This window comes from Manis javanica, chromosome 9 (assembly GCF_040802235.1).
Source record: "Manis javanica isolate MJ-LG chromosome 9, MJ_LKY, whole genome shotgun sequence".
Classification (NCBI taxonomy): Eukaryota; Metazoa; Chordata; class Mammalia; order Pholidota; family Manidae; genus Manis; species Manis javanica.
The window spans coordinates 74,582,945-74,604,229 of NC_133164.1; the positions used below are offsets into that span (position 1 = coordinate 74,582,945).

At 38.9% G+C, this 21,285-nt stretch overlaps 1 protein-coding gene across 3 annotated transcripts in view; it reads left to right on the forward strand.

The window, feature by feature from the left end:
• The window catches only part of SPIRE1 (spire type actin nucleation factor 1), a 322,037-nt gene extending 315,221 nt beyond the window's left edge, over window positions 1–6,816 (forward strand). For all 3 annotated transcript variants that reach the window (XM_073212799.1, XM_037001038.2, XM_073212800.1), the window contains one exon: window positions 3,379–6,816. In XM_073212799.1, the coding sequence (XP_073068900.1) occupies window positions 3,379–3,637 (259 nt within the window). In that variant the 3' untranslated portion in view covers window positions 3,638–6,816. The remainder of the gene's footprint in view (window positions 1–3,378) is intronic.
• Window positions 6,817–21,285: the final 14,469 nt, after the last annotated feature.

A 21,285-nucleotide genomic window follows, 5' to 3' on the forward strand; every position in this document is an offset into this window, starting at 1 on the left:
CAGCATATAGATGGGTCTTGTTTTTTTATCCATTCAGTGACTATATGTCTTTTGGTTGGTGCATTCAAACTGTTTACATTTGGGCCTAATTTATTCTTCCGTTTCTAGTTTCATTAATTGTGAGTTTAGCTTGTCCATTTGGGATTGTTCTTTCCTGAGGTAGGCCTGTATTGCAATATACTTCCCTTTTAGCATGGCCTTCAGTACATCCCACAGATTTTGCAGTATTGAATTATTGTTGTCATTTATCTCCATACATTGCTTGATCTCTGTTTTTATTTGGTCATTGATCCATTGATTATTTAGAAACATGTTATTAAGCCTCCATGTGTTAGTGGGCTTTTCATTTTCTTTATGTAATTTATTTCTAGTTTCATACCTTTGTGATCTGAGAAGCCGGTTTGTACAATTTCAGTCTTTTTTAGTTTACTGAGGCTCTTTTTGTGGCCTAGTATATGATCTATTCTTGAGAATGTTCCATGTACACTTGAGAAGAACATGTATCCTGTTGCTTTTAGATGAAGTGTTCTGTAAATGTCCATTAGGTCCATCTGTTCTAATATATTGTTCAGTGCCTCTGTCCCTTTACTTATTTTCTGTCTGATTGATCTGTCTCTTTGGAGTGAGTGGTGTGTTGAAGCCTCCTAAAATGAATGCATTGCATTCTATTTCCCCCTTTAATTCTGTTAGTATTTGTTTTACATATGTAGGTGATCCTGGGTTGGGTTCATAGATATTTATAATAGTTATATCCACTTGTTGCACTGACCCCTTTATCATTATGTAATGTCCTCCTTTGTCTCTTGTTACTTTCTTTCTTTTGAAGTCTATTTTGTCTGATACAAGTACTGCAACTCCTGCTTTTTTCTCCCTATTAGTTGCATGAAATATCTTTTTACATCCCTTCGCTTTCAGTCTGTGTATGTCTTTGGGTTGAAGTGAGTCTCTTGTAGGCAGCATATAGATGGGTCTTGTTTTTTTAGACTCTATTCAGTGACTCTATGTCTTCTGATTGGTGCGTTCAAACTGTTTACATTTAGGGTGATTACCGATAGATACGTACTTATTGCCATTACAGGCTTTAGATTCGTGGTTACCAGAGGTTGAAGGGTAATTCCCTTACTGTCTAACAGTCTAATTTAGCTCACTTTGTATGCTATTACAAACACAACCTAAAGGTTCTTTTTTTTGTTTTTCATCCTTTTCTTCCTCCTCCATTCTTTGTATCTTAGATATCATATTCTGTACTCTTTGTCTATCCCTTGATTGACTTTTGGGGTTGTTGATGTGATTTTGCATCTGCTTTGTAATTGTTCTACTTTGCTGTGCTTTTATTTCCCCTGGTGACATCTATTTAGCCTTAGGAATACTTCCATCTATAGCAGTCCCTCCAAAATCCACTGTAGAGGTGGTTTGTAGGCAGTAAATTCTCTCAGCTTTTGCTTATCTGAAAATTGTTTAATCCCTCCTTCAAATTTAAATAATAACCTTGCCAGGTAGAGTATTCTTGGTTCGAGGCCCTTCTGCTTCATTGCCTTAAATATATCATTCCACTCCCTTGTGGCCTGTAAGGTTTCTATTGACAAATCTGATGATAGCCTGATGGGTTTTCCTTTGTAGGTGATCTTTTTTCTCTCTCTAGCTGCTTTTAAAAGTCTGTCTTTATCCTTGATCTTTGCCATTTTAATTATTATATGTCTTGGTGTTGTCTTCCTTGGGTCCCTTGTGTTCAGAGATCTGTGCACCTCCATGGCTTGAAAGACTATCTCCTTCCCCATATTGGGGAAGTTTTCAGTAATTACCTCCTCAATAACACTTTCTATCCCTTTTTCTCTCTTCTTCTGGTATCCCTATAATGTGGATATTTTTCCGTTTGGATTGGTCACACCATTCTCTCAATATTCTTTCATTCTTAGAGATACTTTTTTCTCTCTGTGCCCCAGCTTCTTTGTATTCCTCTTCTCTAATTTCTATCCTACTTACCATCTCTTCTACTACATCTAGTCTGCTTTTAAATCCCTCCATTGTATGTCTCATTTCAGATATGGAATTTCTTAATGATTGGATCTCCATCTTAAATTTGTCCCTGAGTTCTTGAATATGTTTCTGTACCTCCATGAGCATGTTTATGATTTTTATTTTAAACTCTCAGGAAGATTTGGTGTTTTCAGTTCCATGTGGTCCTTTTTCTGGGGTTTTTGATATTTTGGTCTGAACCAGGTTTCTTTGACAATTCATAATTCTATGTGGTGCCCTCTGGTGCCCAGAAGCTCCAGTCTCTGGAGCTGCTCAGCCCCTAGAGTGAGGTTGGGGGTCGTAGGGGAGCAGCACTGGTGTCTGGGGGCAGGAAAGAGCTGTTTCCTGATTCTCAGCTGTAGTGCCTGTCTCCAGTATCAGAGCCAGTGGGCTGAGCACACAGGTATAAGCCTCTGTGCTTGGCGTCTCTAGCTGTTGCAGGCAGGCACCCCCTCCAGCTGGCCTGATGCCAGTGCTGTGACTGCCTGTTTGCAAGCAGGTGCTGGCAGGCCAGTAGGAAAGTGCAGCAGGCTGTGTGTCACAGTGGAGGGCCTCGGAGCTGAGTAGGCAGCCACGGGGATGGGCTGCCTGAAGCTCCTCAAAATTCTCAACCTGCTGAGCAGAGTGAGCCCAGACAACCTTGTCCACCTATCCCTTCTCCCACGCAGCAAGCCCCGTGCAAACCCCAGCCCTTCGGCAGCCATCTCGGTGCTGGGAAGCCTCTCAGACCGCCTGCCTTTCCTTTGTCCCAGAGCGGCTGGATGTAGATCCCTATCCTCCACAAACAGCCAGAATCCCAGTCTTTTAGGCACTCCACCTATCCCAGCACCCCAACCCCAGCAACCTCCAGAGCACCACACAATGTAGGTTTGTGCTCCAAAGCAGATCTCCAGGGCTGGGTGTTCAGCAGTCCCAAGCTTCCACCCTCTCCCCACTCCGTTTCTCTTCCTCCTCCCAGTGAGCAGGGGTGGGGGAAGGGCTCAGGTCCCGCTGGATCAAGGCTTTCATACTTAACCTGTTTCGTGAGGTCTGCTGTGTTCATGAGGTCTGTATGCAGTCTGGTGCAGCCTTCTTTCCTGTTGCTGTTTTAGGCCCAGTTGTATTAACTATATTTTCATGCTGTATGTGGTTTTGGGAGGAATTCTCTGTCTTACCTCTCACGCTGCCATCTGAATCCTTGTGCCTTTTTTTTTTAACCTTGTTTCCAATTAGAAATTCTTCTTTGGAAGAGCATGATAATGACTAAATGGCTCACCCATTCCATAATGCTTTAACAAGTTACATTTTTCGCATGTATTTTCTTAGTATTACAGTAGAACTATAAGTAATACTAGATGTTTTAAATGTTTTGTTTTTTCCCAGGTTCTCCTCAAAATCTAAGTGTGTGGACAAATCCAGTGAAGAACTACAACTTCCAAAAGAGTTAATGGAGGACTGGAGTACTATGGAGGTGTGTGTAGACTGCAAAAAGTTTATTTCAGAAATCATCAGTTCAAGCCAGCACAGCCTGTTGTTGGCCAACAAGAGAGCCCGATTAAAAAAGAAAACACAGTCTTTCTATATGTCCTCTCCAGGTCCCTCGGAATACTGCCCTTCGGAGAGGACTATCAATGAAATATGAGCCCCGTGCCTTTCAGTTGTTTTTGTGTTCAGAGTCAGCATTAGCACGGGAGAACACTGAGCTGGACTGTCTTTCCTGGCTGTGGTGTTAGTTAACAGGCTTGAATTTGCATTAGATCAGGTTTTTGCTGCATCGCATTGTTCCATAGACTGAATGCTATGTTCGTACCAATTGGTGATATGTGACAGGTCAGCCGATTGCTCATTTACACTGAGAGAGAACAATAGTTTGAAACTTCGCTTTTGTGTGTGTGTGGTATATGGAGGCCAGAAACTTTGTCCTTAGTTCAGTTCCTTACTGTTTCCCAAATAATTTTCTGACTAAGGCAAAAGCTTCTCATGTGAGAATCAGCCTAACAAAGGTGTTGATGTTAGCACAGTTGTAAGCAGTAAGTCATATTGGCACTTCCACCTGACAGTGTCCCTGTAACGTAAATAGTGATCCAGAGCCTAGCCACACACCAGATACCTGGATTTGGGGCCAGGTGTTTGTCATCATCTCACAGCACAAAACCTAAAAGGATTTTCTCATACTATCACACTGATTTTAAATTACTGTTGCTCTGAGATGAAAACTACAGGAGGGACTTTATGCCTACATTCTAGTGCAAAACATCTGAATAAGCTGTACAGCCAGCCAAGTGGGTGGCCGTTTCCTCTGAGCTGCTATCTTTGCCCCAGTGCAATGGATCAGTGTCTCCTGAGCAGGACACAGGTTTTCATTTCCTATTTTGAATGTGTTATGGTTACTTGTAGTTTTATAATGAAGGTCTAAGAATTAAAGTTTTGTGGGAGTTTCAGGACAAAGACAGGCCAAAGTTTGTTAAGAAGTTGAGTGTATTTTGATTAACAAGGAGGGGGTTGTGACAACATGGGGGGCCAGCTGTTGGCCACACTGTGGGAGATGAGCTTGAACTCATACATTTTCAGTACATTTTTCATAACTTTATGGTCTTGCCATCACAACTAAATTAAGCCACAATTTGGTACCTTAGGTCTCAAACTGAAATTTATTTTTATAAATGAATTTTAAAAGAGGAAACATTCTCTAGTTCTCTTAAAATAAGAAGAAAATTAATCTGATGGGCTTTTTGGATGCTTTTTGCACAAGTTTTCCTTGTGAATGACTCACGTGAGTAGGGTGGCTTTTGAATATCGGTAGGTTGGAGGGTGGCATTGTATACCTGAAGCATCTCAGCTTCTTTGGCCCAGGCTATACTTTATTACTTTTGTATACTTAGAAATGACTAATCAACCAAATTGCCATTAATGTTTGGAAAAATCAATTAATACACATGCACAATAGTTTCCTAAAAGCTGTAGGACATATCTGTAGTCAACACTACAATACCACCGTTTAATAAAAGGCATGGTAGTGGCAGTTCATACCACATCAAAATGTAATAACATTAATACCTCAAAACTGCTCTGGTAGTAGTTTTTAATGGATTGAAATTTATAATTTTAGTAAACGGCTTAAAATTACTTATGAAATAAACTTTACCACTTGATTAAGATAATGATGTTAACAGTTCATCTGTATTTGCATGTAAAAGTGGGCCACCTGAGAACCCTTACTGGTTATGCAAATGTTTAAATTATTTTAAAGACTCTTATTTAAGAGGTTTGACATGATATTGGGTGAATTCATTTGTATAATTTTCCAAAGGATGATTAAAACTCTCTAACCCAGATGATTTGGTGGGAGCCACACCTTTGAAAGCCCCAATCTTGAACCTCTAAACCACTACCCGGAAGGGCACAAGGGAGAAGGAACAGTATTTGCATATGTATGTAGACATGACCTAGAATAGTGTGCTTTTAAAAATAATGACTAGTTTGCTGTTATTAAAACATAAGAAATTAACCCCCCAAAATGAGAAATTTCATCTACATTCACAAGCAAATGTCTAGCATGTCTCAATCTTTAACTTCACTTCTTCAGGTTTATGATACTATATAGATGGATTTGGGCATTACGATCACCTCTTACCAGAGGTCTTAATCCTTCAGTAGCATTAAGGAAGTTTGCCAAGTGCATTAAAGAGGTCAAGTGGATGGCAAGTCTACATGAGGCAATTTGCAGACAAGTATAAGAAAAGGGACCATCACACAAGTTACAATTACAGAAATCAAATTACCACCACTTTTTGTTGCCAGAACAATTTCTTGCATTTAACCCTCCCTTATCCATGACATGTACCCAACATCTCAAGTAAATTAGGTAATTTCCAGGGACAATTCACTAATAGCTTATGGCGTGTGGTTTTACAATCCTTGGCCTACTTGGCCTACAAACCTTTGGCCCATTTTCCTCTTTTTAACCACTGAAATAACATACCTTCACAGTATTCTTCTTTGTCCTTGTTTCTGACTATTCAGCATTTACTTCTGATCCAACAACAAAAATGTTGTTGGCCAGTTGGTCTCAGTTGGAGCCCAAAGTGTCTTAGAGCTCGTGTGTACAGCTCAGCAGCCCTCCCTGCTCACATGCCCGCTCCCCTAACTCCCTCCAGACCCCAGCACCTGCTCCTTTTGTCCCAGACCTCATGAACTCACCCTGTGGGAGATCTGTTTCTTTTCCCACAGGATAACTTCCTATCAATGTCAGAATTGGTAAGAATGCCTGTAAATACTGTAATATATTTATTAATATTTGAAGGGCATTCATTTATTGGGCAGTGGGAATTAGCTCTCCCAAGGCAAGAAAGAATTAAATAATTGATATGTACATTGATTTAACAGTCTTACTAGATTTCAAGTCTTAAGCCTTTCAAATTAAACCAGAAGGTTTTTATGTAGGAATTTTAAAAGTGATCTTACATTTGAAGAAATTATGTGATCAGCCACCGTGAACTCATACCATGAATTTTTAAAGGCTTTTACTTTTCTAACTGTATTAGTAAGTATGGGACTGGATTTTGGGTTTCACATAGGAGACATGAAAGTTTTAAATTATGTTGCTATTTGCTAAAGCAACATAGCAGAAAATTTTGTACATGCAAAACTGTTGACAGGCCATGGATAAATGTGTACACTGACTAGACTTTGACCGGGCTTTTGTGTGCATAAAAGCCACGCTATTGCTGGCATTCAGGGTGACATGATGGTACTAAATGTTTTCCATTACAGTATTTTATTTTAAATTTATCTAGGGAAAAATAAAATGGCTTTCCATCATACCTTTGTGTTGAGTTCCTGTTGTAAAATCGTGATGTCTTTTGGTAACAAGCTGTCAGAAACCACCTAAGTTCAGAAGGTAGTATACTTTTATCATCAGCAGGTTACAGTCAGTTTGAGAAATACAATATAACAGAGACCACACTGGAAAAATAAATAAAAATGAAGCCATCATGACTCCTTTTTTACCTCAACAGGGTAGAAACTTAAATTTCTATAAGAAGTATATGACATTTTATTATATAAGAAGTCACATCATATATGGAGATAAATTATGTATAGAAAGAAAAGTTTTATACATTTTTTTCTAAATAGAATTCCTGACATATCCCATGATAAGGCAAATTTCTTATTGTAGCACTTAAATTGTTTGAGAAAAATTACGAAGATTAAACCCAGAATGAACTTATTAGGAAAATTCCTATGATCTTATGTTAACTACACAGAGTATCATTTAAGAGAGTATCATTAAGAAATACCATTTAATATGTTTATAGATCTTAAATATTACATGATACAGAGTTTGGTATTAATTCATTTATACAGGCTGTTCCCATATTTGCTAGACATAGTTCAGGATCCCCTTCCACTGAAGTTTCTCTGTGATAGTGTATAACAAGACATTTTTGTGTGTGTCTTAACTCATAGTGCAAATGTTCACTGACTTGCTCAGTCCATGTCAGAGCGCCTTGTGCCTCCTGAACGACAGAGACACAGAAAATTTGTATACTATAAAGAGGAAAGCTTTGGGTACCCCTTATTTAACTGTATCTTTCTTTTTCCTTCCCAGTGGAGAAAATAATACACAGTTGTAAATCATCATAGCCTAGAATTTTATAAAGAGATCTCTTTTTAGGAAAGGGCCTGATTAGGCATGTGCTGTGTTTAAAGACTCCAGTTCTGCTCTCTCTGCAGAATGTGTGGGTGTACACACACAGATATTCATTATAATTCTCACAAAGGGTATGTTTCTTCTTTCATGTCAGCCAAAGGTTCATGTCTAGAAACATCCTCTTTTGCCCCCCCAAAAAAGTTATGAGCAAAGAACTACTTAATATATAACTTCCTATACTAAGTGAACATTCAGGTGCCAATTACCTGGCAGACTGAATTGGCACAATTATTCTGGCTCATTCCATTAAAATGTATATGATGTATAATTTATTTAGAATAGATCTCACTGTGCAGCAAAATTCTGGAGCTGTCTGCTGTTGGATTTTGATGCTGGTGGCAAAGTCAGAGCCACTCAAATATTATTGAAGTAGTGGAGATAAAAGGTCTTCAGAACTATCAGAACACAGCTCTTTGAAAAGTGGGCATTAGAAGGTTCCTTATTTAAGAAAAAAGAAAGGTTCCTTATGTCTGTGGCTGAAGAATCATCTGGACGTTTAAACCTATGCCATGTTGGACAGAAATCGGCGCTCAGATTTCTTTTGCCACCCTGTCCTGCAGTAGGAATGCTGCTCTAATGAATCTGATCATCTGTGAATTGTAGAAAAGCTGGAACTCTCTCTCCTTGGGTGTGTTCACAAGAAGGAACACCCTTGAGCAAGAATGTTCACTTGAAGTTTGCCCTTCTGTATATTCTTCTTTGCTTCGGTGTTCCTTTTTTTCTGCATAAATTATGTTGGTTCCTGGCCTACCTTCCCCCTGGTCTTTTTCCCGAGAGTGACACAGCAGAGGATATCACATCCCAACTTCTCCCATGGGCATTAGTGTTTAGAAGAGTAGAAATGCCTAAGATGAATTGAGGATTTCTGTAGAGCTAACCTGAATGTCAAGTTCCTGACCAAATATATAGAAGCTGTAGGAAAGCATGTGAGAGAAAGAGAAAGAAGGAACAGCAAGATTCTGCACAGGTAAATCTGAACAATGTAGCTGTTGCAGTGTAGAGCCTAATGTGTAAACAGAAAATAGAGTAGATTCCTTTAAAAGGAAGGAACTTTGATCTTAGACACCTAGATCTAAGTGTCTTAGAGAAAAGAAGCCCAAGATTTCAGTTTGCCTGCCAAGGAAGGGAACATGACTTGAGATAAAAGTGCCTCAAGTCATCCTACCACAATCTCAAGGTCATTTCAAGAGTCAGATTCACAGAATATAAGCTTGGACTAAGCACAATGGGCATAATTGGCTAGACACTCCCACCTCCAAGTGACTCCTGTTGTGGCCAATAGTAGATGCACCTCCTTCATACTAAGAACTGGACCTCTCTCTATTCTACAATGGTACTCACTAGCAAAAATAATTTTTCAGGACCATGGAGCTTTTATCTTGATAACTGAACAAGAACTAGTCTGTAATTAGCAAAGCAGATTCTTTCAGCAGTACCTGGCTTCAAGTATCTGAAGTGGTTCTAACTATGCCTCAGCTTGGCAGCAAAATGGCTGCCTAACATTGGGAACATTCCTTAACATTTCTATATTTCCGTTTCTTGTATTTTTAAGCAAGAGTGTTAGATGAGGTGGTAGCTAAGGTTCTTTTTAACCAGAAGTGGAATTCAACACACTGGATCAACCCAAACAAATGCTACATAGGTAATGACCAGTGAATAATTGAAAACCTAGCCAACCATAGTAAGAAATTGAGAAAAACCTTTGTGCAACCAAGCTAAGTCTTTCACCAAAGTGAAGTGTGAAATGACTGATAGTTTCTGGGCAATATTTCTCTGTGTTGATGATAATTTGATTATGTATATTACATGAGCACAAACTATCCAAAAATGCTGCATTTGTTTGAAACTGGGTTAGGCAAAGGCAAAAATTCAGTGTTAGTGATTGCTGCAAAGACTCTGAGTTCTTGTTATATGTCAGTTATACCTCAATAAAAGACCCTGAGATCATCTCCCAAAATTAAAAAGAAAATTTCAGAAACATGAGTTGACATATGCTAAAAAATAGACAAAAAACAACCAACACCTTTGCACCAGCTGTTTTGCATCAGCAACATTCAGTTACTGGTGATTCATATCCCAACCTTGCATGATGGAAAGGCCATGTCTGGGCAAGTCTTTGTCCACAGGAATGATGTGTATTCCTGTTGGAGATGTAAAGATAAGCAAGTAGCTGTAGGGGCAACTACATATAACAGACTTATCTTCTCCATTAAAAGGAAACAAGAGAACAGACAAATCTTATCCAGCTTGTTCTAAGAATCAGTTACCATGGTCACAGGGAGTCCCCAATACATACACCTTCCGGAGCAGTAATGGGTCCCCAGCCAGGAAGCATATTTTTTGGCCCTCTGTACTGTAGACCCCATCACTGTCTGGCTGTCTTCCCTACCTAGTTTGATCTCTACTATCGACTTTCAGAGCTGAAAGTAATCCAAGAAGACATTCCGTCTACCCTCTCCAATGGCAAGCTCTTGGCTTTGTTTAAACATGTCCTGGACCAAGCAGACTTATTTTCTATGAAATTCTGTCTTTGAACAGGTTTAACCATTTGGAAGTTCAGCCCTCATCTAGTTTACCCCCATTGTTTACTCCCTGGTTGTGTCTCCTGTAGCTCCACAGAATGTGCCTACTCTCCCTTCCCTTAAATAGCCTCTTAGCCCACATGTCTCTCAGCAACCCTTCCTACTCCTCCCTACTCTCTTCTGCACCTTCTTTTTCTCTGTGCACTTAATATCTAACAGCCTACTACAGTGTTTCATGAAGGCAAGGATCTTCATCAGATTTCTTCACTTCCATATCCCCAATTTCTGAAAAAAATAACCTGGCATGCAACAAGTGCTCAATAAATGTTTGTGGAGTGAATTAGTGAACAAGCAAGCAAGTTCAATATGGAAATGAGAAATACAAAGATGGAACCATCAAAATATCTTCAAAACAATCAAAGTGAGTTATCTGCTCATTAACAGAAATGCCATGTACAGCACCTGTGTCTTTCCTCTAAGTGAACAAATCACTGTGGCCCTGAAGTAGCTAATGAGGATGGAGAAGCTTCAGTCAGCAGCTCATGCCATTCATTATTTATTTATACTGGAGTTTGCAGAAACCCTACTTGCCAGTCTGGGTTTCCTGCCATACTCTTGTAAGCACCACTCATCACACCTTCCTCTCTGGTGTCTCTGCTTCTAGAGCTACTGGGTGGAATCACCGGGCACAGCCCTGCCTCCCTGACGCAGCTTTTTTCCATTAACAGTTGATACACAGAAGTACAAAGACCCTCGAGGCTTATAATCAAAACTGCTATATAAATGCAAAGGATTCAGTTATCAGTACTGAGTTGGTACTCAACCTTTTATACTTGCCTCTTTTATAGTATGGTAGTTAACTCCTACTAGCAATTGTAACATTTTGATTAAAATTTATGGGCCAACTGGACTGAAATAAAAATATTAAGCTATTTCACATTTGTCATAAAACAGTTTGGCTAAGAATAATAAAAGTAAAAATAAGCTTTATGGTGTTGGATACTCTGCTGTGTGTTACTTTTAGTATATAATTTTAAGAATATGTTGCTGATTTTCAGTAAATAATAGCTACCAGTTTTTGAACACTTGCTTGTTATCAGCCCCATTATCTCCTTCAATACCAACTGTGAAGTACATACTATTAATACCTTCTTTTCCAGGTGGGAAACAGGAAAGGCAAGGTTGTCATTTGCACAAGGTCACACCACTAGCGTGGCAGAGCTCCAGTTCCAAAGGTGTGCTCGTAACCTTGCTGCATTTCCAGCTGCTCTTCCTATCTTCGAAATCCAGAGTCACCAAAGCACTTAATGCCCAGAACTGTGATGCAAAGTAGAACTTCTGGCCTTGGCTCCTGGGGAACTTTAAACTGGTCCGATACATAGGTGAATAGTTTTAAAAAATTGTCCAATGCAATATAAACTCTAGAAATGTATAGTAAACTGTGAGCTACTGTCAGTCAAGGATGGCTTTCATGGAAGCAGATTTTAAAGTGGGCTCAGAGGAAAGAAAGAACCCAGTATTTCTCAAAGTGTAACTTGATGCCCACCTGCATCAGAATAATTCCACTGCCTAGGCCTTAGTGTTGACTTTTTCCAAAAAGGAATGAGAAACCTCTCTAGCTTTTTAATCAAGTTATAACAAGATTATTTTGGAGTAATTTGACAACAAGAAGTGGAACAGAATGGAAGGGAGACCAGTTAGGAGGTGATTGTACAAATTCAGTTTAAGGTGAAGTACTGGTTATCTGTTGATGTGCAATAAGTTACTCCATAACATTGTGGCTTGACATGTTAAGAAAATATCTCACAAGTTTCTGTGGGTCAGAAAGTCAGGGGCAGCTTTAGCTGGGTGTTTCGAGCCTGGCTGCTCTCATGAGGTTGCAGTCAGGGTATCATCTGGAGCTGGAGTTAGTTGAAGGCTTCATTTCACTGAATGAAGGCTAGAGGATCTGCTCCCAAATGGCTTGCTCACACAGCTCCTAGCCACGTGGACCTCACTGCCAGGCTTCTCCACTGTCCTCACAACATGGCAGCTGGCTGGCCCCAGAGCAGTGATGCAGAAGAAAGCAAGGGGCAAGGCTCAAGATCTTTTATGACCTGTCCTGGGAAGTTGCACAGCATGATGGGATATTCTGCAGTAACCCGTTGGTCACGCAGGTCAGCCCTGCTGCATGTGAGGGCATGGTCACCAGGAGAAAGCCCCCTTGGAGGCTGACTTGGAAACTGGCTAGCCCAAGTGGTGAGCACTCAAAGTAGAAGGGGACAGTGACAATGAGAAGACAAAGAACCGATCCAAGGCCAGTTAAAGGAATGTTTGGTTTCCTAACAGCTACAGAGAGAAAGAGCAGGAGGAAGGGGTCTTAAATAACTGAGGTTTTGAATTTGGGAAATGGAAGTAGCACTAATTAGAAATGGGGGAAAGAAAAGCAGTTGGATGGAGGGAACAAATTTAGTTTTACTTATGTTGACTGAGAGATGCAGTGGAATCTCTAAGAAAGGGGTGGACAATAAGGGCCAGACAGTAAATATTTTAGGTCTGGTGGGCCTCATGTGGTCTCTATCACATACTCTTGTGAGTGAGGGTTTTATTTATAACCCTTTAAAACCGAAAACACTATACTTAGCTCACAGGCTCTAGTTTGCCAAGCCCTGCCCTGAGCAAACTGTCCTCTAACAGCTGAAACACAAGCATAGAACTTGAGTAGTCAAGGCTAGAAATCCAAGTCAATACTGAGTACTCATTATTGTCTCTTATCATTGGTAGTCAACTTTTACTAGTGATGATTAAAATTTTTTTAAATACCCCCTCTAAAAAAATAGGTTCTGTTAATGAAGCCAGTGTTCCCAATTCCAGCCTTCCCCAGGGGTCCCCCCAAGGGACTCTGCAATCCAGCAGTGATAGCAACTGTGGAAGAAGTGGCACCAGGCCCACACTGAGAGCCTCACATCTGCTCTCTGGTTCAATCTTTGGAGGCAGGTATCAGCGTCCACATTTCACAGGTGAGAAAACTGAGCCTCAGCAGCCACATGATGTACCCAGGTTCACCCCTGCATACCTACAGTCTAACAGCTGGCTCACAAAGGGTGCTCCCATGAGCCACCAAAGCCACAGGAACAGCCTTGCCTCTCCTTTGGATACTGAAGTTGTAACAGAACTTGTGAAAAATTTGTTCTTAATCTATCGAGCATTCACTAAAGCTCAGCCAGAGATGGAGATCTGCTAGGGAAGACTTTTCAGGAAAAAAGTAAAGCTCATACCAGAGAAACCCCGCAGTTAGCTCCCACCAAAGCATGTCCACCCCATCCTCGGAGGATGGGTGTGCTGGAGGCAGTCACCTACTCTTTAGAAACTAAAAAGCCATGGCTCATGTCAGACACAGGCTTAATAGCTGGTTCTATTGCCAGATGGTAAAAGCGTCTTCAAAAAACATTCAATACCTACAGTTTTCCTACAAAAAGGGAAGCCTCTGATTCCAGAGAGCTCCAGCCCTGCGTGTAGTGGAACCATGTGATGGTAGCCACCTAACCAGAGGTGGGGCTGACATCCAGACCCCAGTGGGCTCACACAGCTCTGGAAAGCCCAGCTTCCAAGGGAAGACTCTGGGTTTCTCTGTAACACCATCCCAGTAACCAATTTTATCTGAAGAGCTGACATAGTTTCTAGCGTATTCAACTTTTATTCCTACCAAACTCAAGGGCCACAGTTAAATGGATGTAATGCTGGAAACTAAAGAAAGGCAGCAGAACTTTGGAATTATTTGATGTTTTGGGCAATAAAAGCCTCAGGCAAGTAATGTGACATTATCAAAATAACTGGTTTCTCCCAATACTCATTTCTCTAAAAATCAAACCAGTTGGTTTGGTTATAACATAAATAAGGAAAAATGTATCTCATTTCATGTTCAGAAACAAAATTGAAATAGAGATACTTTATGTTACTTGCTATATACATGTAATTTAAAACCCATCTCCTAAATTAAGGTCTGTGGTCAGGGGAAGATAATGAAAGTGGTAAAGTGTGCATGTGGAACAGCTGTGACATTTGTAGAACATGAAACTCCGTTACCATTAGGTCTGGGCCAGAGCATCGGGGCATAGGCCACTACCCCGCCCTCGTTGGAAGGGTCAGTGCTCGCCCCTACTTAGGGATCAAAACCCACAAGGAACTTCTAAGTGAATGTTGGGAGGTTACAATGTGAGAAAGCCATTTCCTTTTTCACTCTGATAATTTGGTTTCTGGGAAGGGATATCAAAGATTTCACTTCTTGTTTAGTAAAGGAAAAAACCTTTCCCCACCCCCCAAAAAAGGTAAAAATAAGCTATAGGCCAAGATGTGTAGCAAACTCGCTGCTTCTAGAGTCCCTTTCCTACATGTCTCTGGGCATGCGTGCTCCTTCTGACAAACCAAGTACAGAGCAAGTGCGTGCAGCTGCACAGCCCATGGTGGTGACGAATGCCTGTAGATGTGCAATGCTTGGCCTCTGTTTCTGCATGTCAGTGCTGCTTCACACCCTGGTGCAGGCCAGGACCACGAAGCCCTCCAGCTCCCTGTGAAGCCAGCTGATCACCCATTCCAATGCCTCACGACCCTGCCAAGAGAGCATCACTGAGGAACCTACACGGGCCTGTGTCCACCTCCAAACAGGTGAGATGAGGACTTCTGCTCAGGTCCCTGCATGCTTGGGTTCTAAGCTCCTGCCCGACAGCATCTCCAGAAATGAGGCTGCCCTCTAAGTGCTGGAGCTCCCTGCTGAACCCCAGTGCAGCAGTGTTGACACACATTCTTAATGGAATAATACTAGATGATCAGAGCTGGGCTTCTGAATATATTTGCAAGTTAGAAATCAAGGTTAAATTTCACATGGCTATCATCACCCAAACTTCATGATATTTTATCATACAACATTTCCTTTTGTACATACAGTGAATTCCAAATAGGGAGAGTTGTACAAAGAAATACTGAATCCATTTCCAGGCTAAAACAAAAGTTACAATTTTTTTTCTACACAAAACAAATTTTGAAAATAATCACTACTTCTTTCTTAATGACTGACCACCCCCCAAAAATTATTTATTTATAGTGGAAAGCATAGGGGAATTTAAAAAGACCCATTCCTACATGTGTTTATTTTTACTCGACTTCAATCCACCAAAAGTTTGAAGTGTTCAAAAACTGACATTTACAACTGTTCTTGCCCTAAAAATGCAATCTTCCTCCAAAACCATTGGCAACCTCTGCACACCCTAGCCATTGTAGAAGATTCAAGAGAATCTATTCTTTCTGACACTTATCCCTGCTTCAAAAACATGATTTCCAAAATCACAAATTTCCATATTTCCCTCTAGAACAGAACTCCCTACATGACAATTTTTAGACCATCACCTCTATGACTTGTTAAAGAGTTACCTAGAGTGGAACAGAATTACCTACAAGTGGAACAAGAGGTTGTCAATGGAGAAAGAGTTCAAACAGTGTCTAGGATTATATGCCAAGCCAAAGGGTGCAGTACAGGGTGCAGAGTGGGGGTGCTCTTCCCAACACGTGCCACCTTTTACAAATCCAGGGCTTACCTGCAGGAAGCCCTCAAATCCTCCAGGAATTAAGACTTCCATGCTATACAGCTGATCCTCAACAGGAAACTTTTCAAGATAATGTAACTTAAAAGTAGAAAAAAAGACACAAAACGTATGATTCCATCTGTATTTAATTTTAAAAAAAACCATACATGTACTTGCATATGCATAAAACATGTCTAGAAGCCCCTGTAAAAATCAGGAGTCAACTGGCAGAGGCCAGGCACTGTTGCGCTCAAGAGGAGGACTTTACTCTTCAATAGAGGCTCCTGTACTACTTTTTAAAACCATAAACATGATTGTGTTTATGTATTCCTTAAATTAATATTGTTTATAAAAGCAAACAGAGCTCTGATTTCAAGATGGCGGAAAAAGACCTTTGTCTCTTATATCCGAAATGTCTACAAAACTATACGGAAAAAACAGAAACACAAACTTCAGAAACTACACAAAATCAGCAAACTCACTGCCCAGCACAAGAAGGAAAGCAAGGCCTGGGTAGTGACGGAGCAGTGGGGGGATATGAGCCCTTCAAAGTCTGGGGAAAGTCCAGAGAGAGGTGACATGCAGGGTGCAGCAGGGGATAGGCTGAAGGGGTAATTTAACAGTCTGGGCTCTTAGACCCTTGGGTGCTCCCACACACACACACTCTCCAAAGAGTTACTCTGAAGAAAAGATAATTTTGGGGGAGGGGTGCCAAAGAAAAAGGCACAGATCCTAGAGACACCCGGCAGTGACTCCCTGCAGGCCTCGCTCTCTCATGCACTTTTGCGGGAATTGGGTAGGCAGTATGAATAGAAATCTGAGGAAGCCTCCAATGCAAAGGGAGACAGGGAGATCCCAGGATGCAGAAGCAAGATTCACTTTGCAGTTCTTCTGCAGAGAGGAGAGAAGACATTGCATCTGTGAAGCAAGAGCAGGATGCCATAATAAACAGGAAAGAGAAATTAAAAATACAATTTGCCAAAATAAAAATTAGTAAAGGGTTGGGAGATAAATTAGTCCAGGAAATCTCCCAGAAGGTAGAACAAAAAGGAGGGAAAATACAAGAAAATCACAAGATCAACCAGGAATCTTAACATGCGACTAAGGGCTTCCAGAAAAGAGAAAATGTGGGGAAATTATCAAAGAAATCATTACAAGAACCAAACGGACCACTAGGTTCCCAACACAATGATTTTGTTATGACTTGCTGACCTGACCTAAGCTGTATATATGTATTTATTTACAGCTCTATGTTTAATTTTTTTACTGAAATGAAATTCACCTAAGTAAATCATTTTAAAGTATACAGTTCAGTACTATTTAGTACAATTCACGATATTTTGCAACCACCATCTTATCTGGTTCCAAAATATTTTCATTACACCAAAAGGAAATCTCCCCACAGATCTCCCCTTTTGCCCCTCCCCCACCCCGTGGGAACAAGCAGTCTGCTTTCTGTCTGTCTAGGTTTAGCCATTATAGATATTACCCATAAATGGAATCATCTAGTATGTGGCCTTTGTTTCTGGCTTCTTTTATTTGGTTTAGTGTTTTAGAGATTCATCCATATCATATGTATCAGTACTTCATTCCTTTTTGTTGCTGAATAATATTCCAGTGTATACATAGACCACATTTTGCTCATGCATTCCATCTGGGTGATTTGTGTGATTTCCATCTTTTGCCTCTTATGAATAGTCCTGCTGTGAACATTCTGTACAGGTATTTGAGTACTTGTTTTCAATGCTTTTGGGTATAAGTAGGGCTAGAGTGGTGGCACCATTTTGCATTTTGTGATAGCATGAACAAAGGTTCCAATTTCCCCCATCTTTGCCAATGTTTGTTATTTTCCATTTAGCTTATTATAGCCACCCCAGTGGTTTCCTATGGGTTTGATTTGCATTTCCCCAAGGAATAGTAAGTTGAGCATCTTTTTGTGTGCTTATTAGCCATTTGTATATATTGTTTAGAAAAATGTTTATTTAGATACTTTGCCCATTTTTAAACATAGTTATCTTTCTGTTATTGAGTTTTAGAAGTTCTTTATAATGGAAAATATACCCTTATCAGATACATGATTTGCAATTTTTCCTTTCATTCTGTAGTTTATCTTTTTACTTAACAGTATCCTTTGATGCACAAAAGTTTTTAATTTTGAAAAATTAAATTTTTTTCTTTTGTTGTTCATGCTTTTATTGTCATATTTAAGAATATATTGCCAAATCCAAGGTCATGAACATTTACCCCTATGTTTTCTTCAGAGTTTTATAGTAGTTCTCATCTTTCTGTTTAGGTCTTTGATCTATTTTGAGCTAGTTCTTGTATATGGTGTGTGAAAATGCTCCAACTTTATTCTCTTATATATGGATATCCATGTGTCCTAGCACCATTTGTTGAAGAGACTATTCTTTACCCACTGAATTGTTTTGTCACATTTGTTGAATATCAATTGGCCAAATAAACCCATGGGTTTATTTCTAGACTCTCAATTCGATTCCATTGATCTATGTCTATCTTTATGCCAGTCCTACATTGCTTTGATTACTGTAGCTTTGTAAAAAGTTCTGAAATTGGCAATTGTGAGCCTTCCAACTTTGTTCTTCTGTTTCAATATTGTTTGGCTATTCAGGGTCCCTTGTAATTATAGGGATTACACTAATTCTGTGGAATATATGGGTAGTATTGCCATCTTAATAATATTAAATCATCCAATTCATGAACAAGATATGTTTTTTCATTTATTTATGTCTTCTTTCCTTTCTTTCATCAGTGTTTTGTGATTTTCAGTGTACAAGTCCTTCACCTTCTTGTTTTATTTCTACATATTTTATTCTTTTAGATGCAATTGTAAATTATACTGTTCTCTTAATTCTCTTTTCAGATTGCTCATGGCTAGGGTAAATAATAATTTTTATATGTTTTTACCTGCAATTATTCTGAATTCCTTTATTAGCTTTCTTGTGGATTCTTTAGGATTTTCTTTATGTAGGACCATTTCATTTCTGAACATAGATCATTTTTACTTCTTCCTTTCCAGTTTGTATGCCTAATATTTCTTTTTCTTGTGTAATTGCTCTGGCTAGAACTTCCAATACAGTGTTAAATAACAGTGGGCATCTTTGTCTTGTTCTTGATCTTAGAGAGAAAGATTTCAGTCTTTGACCATTGAATAGGATGTTAGCTATGGGCTTTTTATAAATGCCCTTTATCATTAGGCATTTATTAACAATAGAGGAAGTTCTTTCTATTCCCATTCCTAGAATATTTCTAGAATTCCTATTTCTAGTCCCAGAATAGTGCTTTTATCATGAAAGGGTGTAAGTTTTGTTAAATGCCTTTCTGCATCATTTGAAATGATTATGTTTTTTTCCCTCTTAATTCTATTAAGCTATATAATATCAATTGATTTTTGTAGGATGAACAACCCTTGCATTCCTGGGCTAAATCCCAGTTGCTCATGGTGTACGTCCTTTTAATATGCTGTTGGATTCAGCTTGCTAGTATTTTGTTGAGAATTTCTGTATCAATATTCATAAGGGATATTGGTCTATAGTTTTATTTTCCAGGGGTGTCTTTGCCTAACTTTGGTATCAGAGTAATTTTGGTCTCACAGAATGAGTTAGGAAGTATTCCCTCCTCTTTTTTTTTGAAAGAGTTTGCAAAGGATTAATTCTTCTTTTAGTGTTTGGTAGACTTCACCAGTGAAGCCATCTGCCCCTGGAGTTTTCTTTGTTGGGAGGTTTTTAGTTACTGATAGAATCTCTTTGTCATAGGTCTGTTAAGTTTTTATTTCTTCCTGCATCAGTTTTGGTAATTTGTGTGTTTCTAGCAATTTGCCCATCCCATCCAGGTTATCTAATTTGCAGGTGTACAATTATTCATAGTATTCTCTTATATCCTTATGTCCTTATATTTCTGTAAGGTGTATAAGTAATGTCCCCACTTTCATTTCTGATATTTTTATTTTTGAATCCTCTTTTTTTCTTAGTCAGTTTAAGTAAAGGTTTGTCAGTTTTGTTGATCTAGTCAACGAAAACACCTTTTGGTTTCAATAGTTCTGTTTTTTCCATTTTTTATTTATCTTCTCAATAATCTTTATCATTTCTTTCTTTCTACAAAACCATGGGTTTAATTTGTTCTTCATTTTCTAGGTCCTTAAAATCAGGTTAGTGATTTGAGATCTTTCCTCTTTTTCAATGCAGGTATTTTCAATTATGAATTTTCCTCTCAGCATTGCTCTCACTGCATCCCATAAGTTTTCATTTATCTCAAAATATTTTATAATTTCTTGTAAAATCTTGATTCTCCTCGTTGTTAGAAGTTATTTTTTAAATTCCACATATTTGTGAATTTTCTACTTTCCTTACACTATTGATTTCTAATTTCATTTCATTGTGACCACAAAAGATGCTTTGTATGATTTCAGTCTTCTTAAACTTACTGAAATTTTGGTTTTTGGCCTAACTTCAGTGTTCTACCCTAGAGAATGTTCCATGTCCTCTTGAGAAAAATGGATATTCTCCTCTTTTGGATGAAGTGTTCTATATATGTCTGTTAGGTCAAGATGGTTTATACTGTTGTTGAAGTCTTCCATTTCCTTATTGATCTTCTGTCTAGATACTATCCATTAATGAAAGAGGATTATTGAAGTCTCCAGCTATTATTGTAGATTTGTCTGTTTCTCTCTTTAGTTCTGCTAATGTTTGCATCATATATGTGGGGGCTCTGTGTTAGATGGTTATAACTTTTATCTTAATGAATCATATAGATATGTAATATCCTTATTTATCTCTTGTAACAATTTTTGACTTAAAGTCTATTTTGTCTGATACTAATATGGCCACCCAGCTCTCTTTTGGTCACTACCTGCATGGATATCATTCTTTTTCCTTTCATGTTCAATCTGTTTGTGTCTTTGGATATAAAGTGGGTTTTTTGTAGACAGCATATAAAATAGAATGTTTTTTCAACTATTCTGCCAATCTCTATCTTTTAATTGGTAAGTTTATTTACCTTTAAAGAAATTACTGCTTAAAGCAGCACTAACTCCTTACATTTTGCTGTTTGTTTTCTATAAGTCTTATAACTTTGTATTCCTGAATTCTTTCCATACTGCCCTCTGTTGTGCTTGATTTTTTTTTCTGGTATATTTTGATTCCCCTTTTGTTTCCTTTTCTGGATATTTTTTAGTTATCTTCTTACTGGTTACCCTTGTGATTAAACTTAACATCTCAAAATCTTTAAAAATCTAGTTTGAATTGATATCAATTTAGCTTCAATAATGTATTAGGTTCTGTGGAGAACCACAGAAACAACCAATAAAATATACATACATATATATATATACACACAGAGATTTACTTTAAGGGATTAGTTCACATGACTGTGGAGGCCAACAAATCCAAAATCTTCAGGGTAGGTTAATTAAGATTCATTAAGCGCTTCCTTGGTTGAATTAAGTATTTGATTAAAACCCAGAGTTCTATGAAAGCTGATC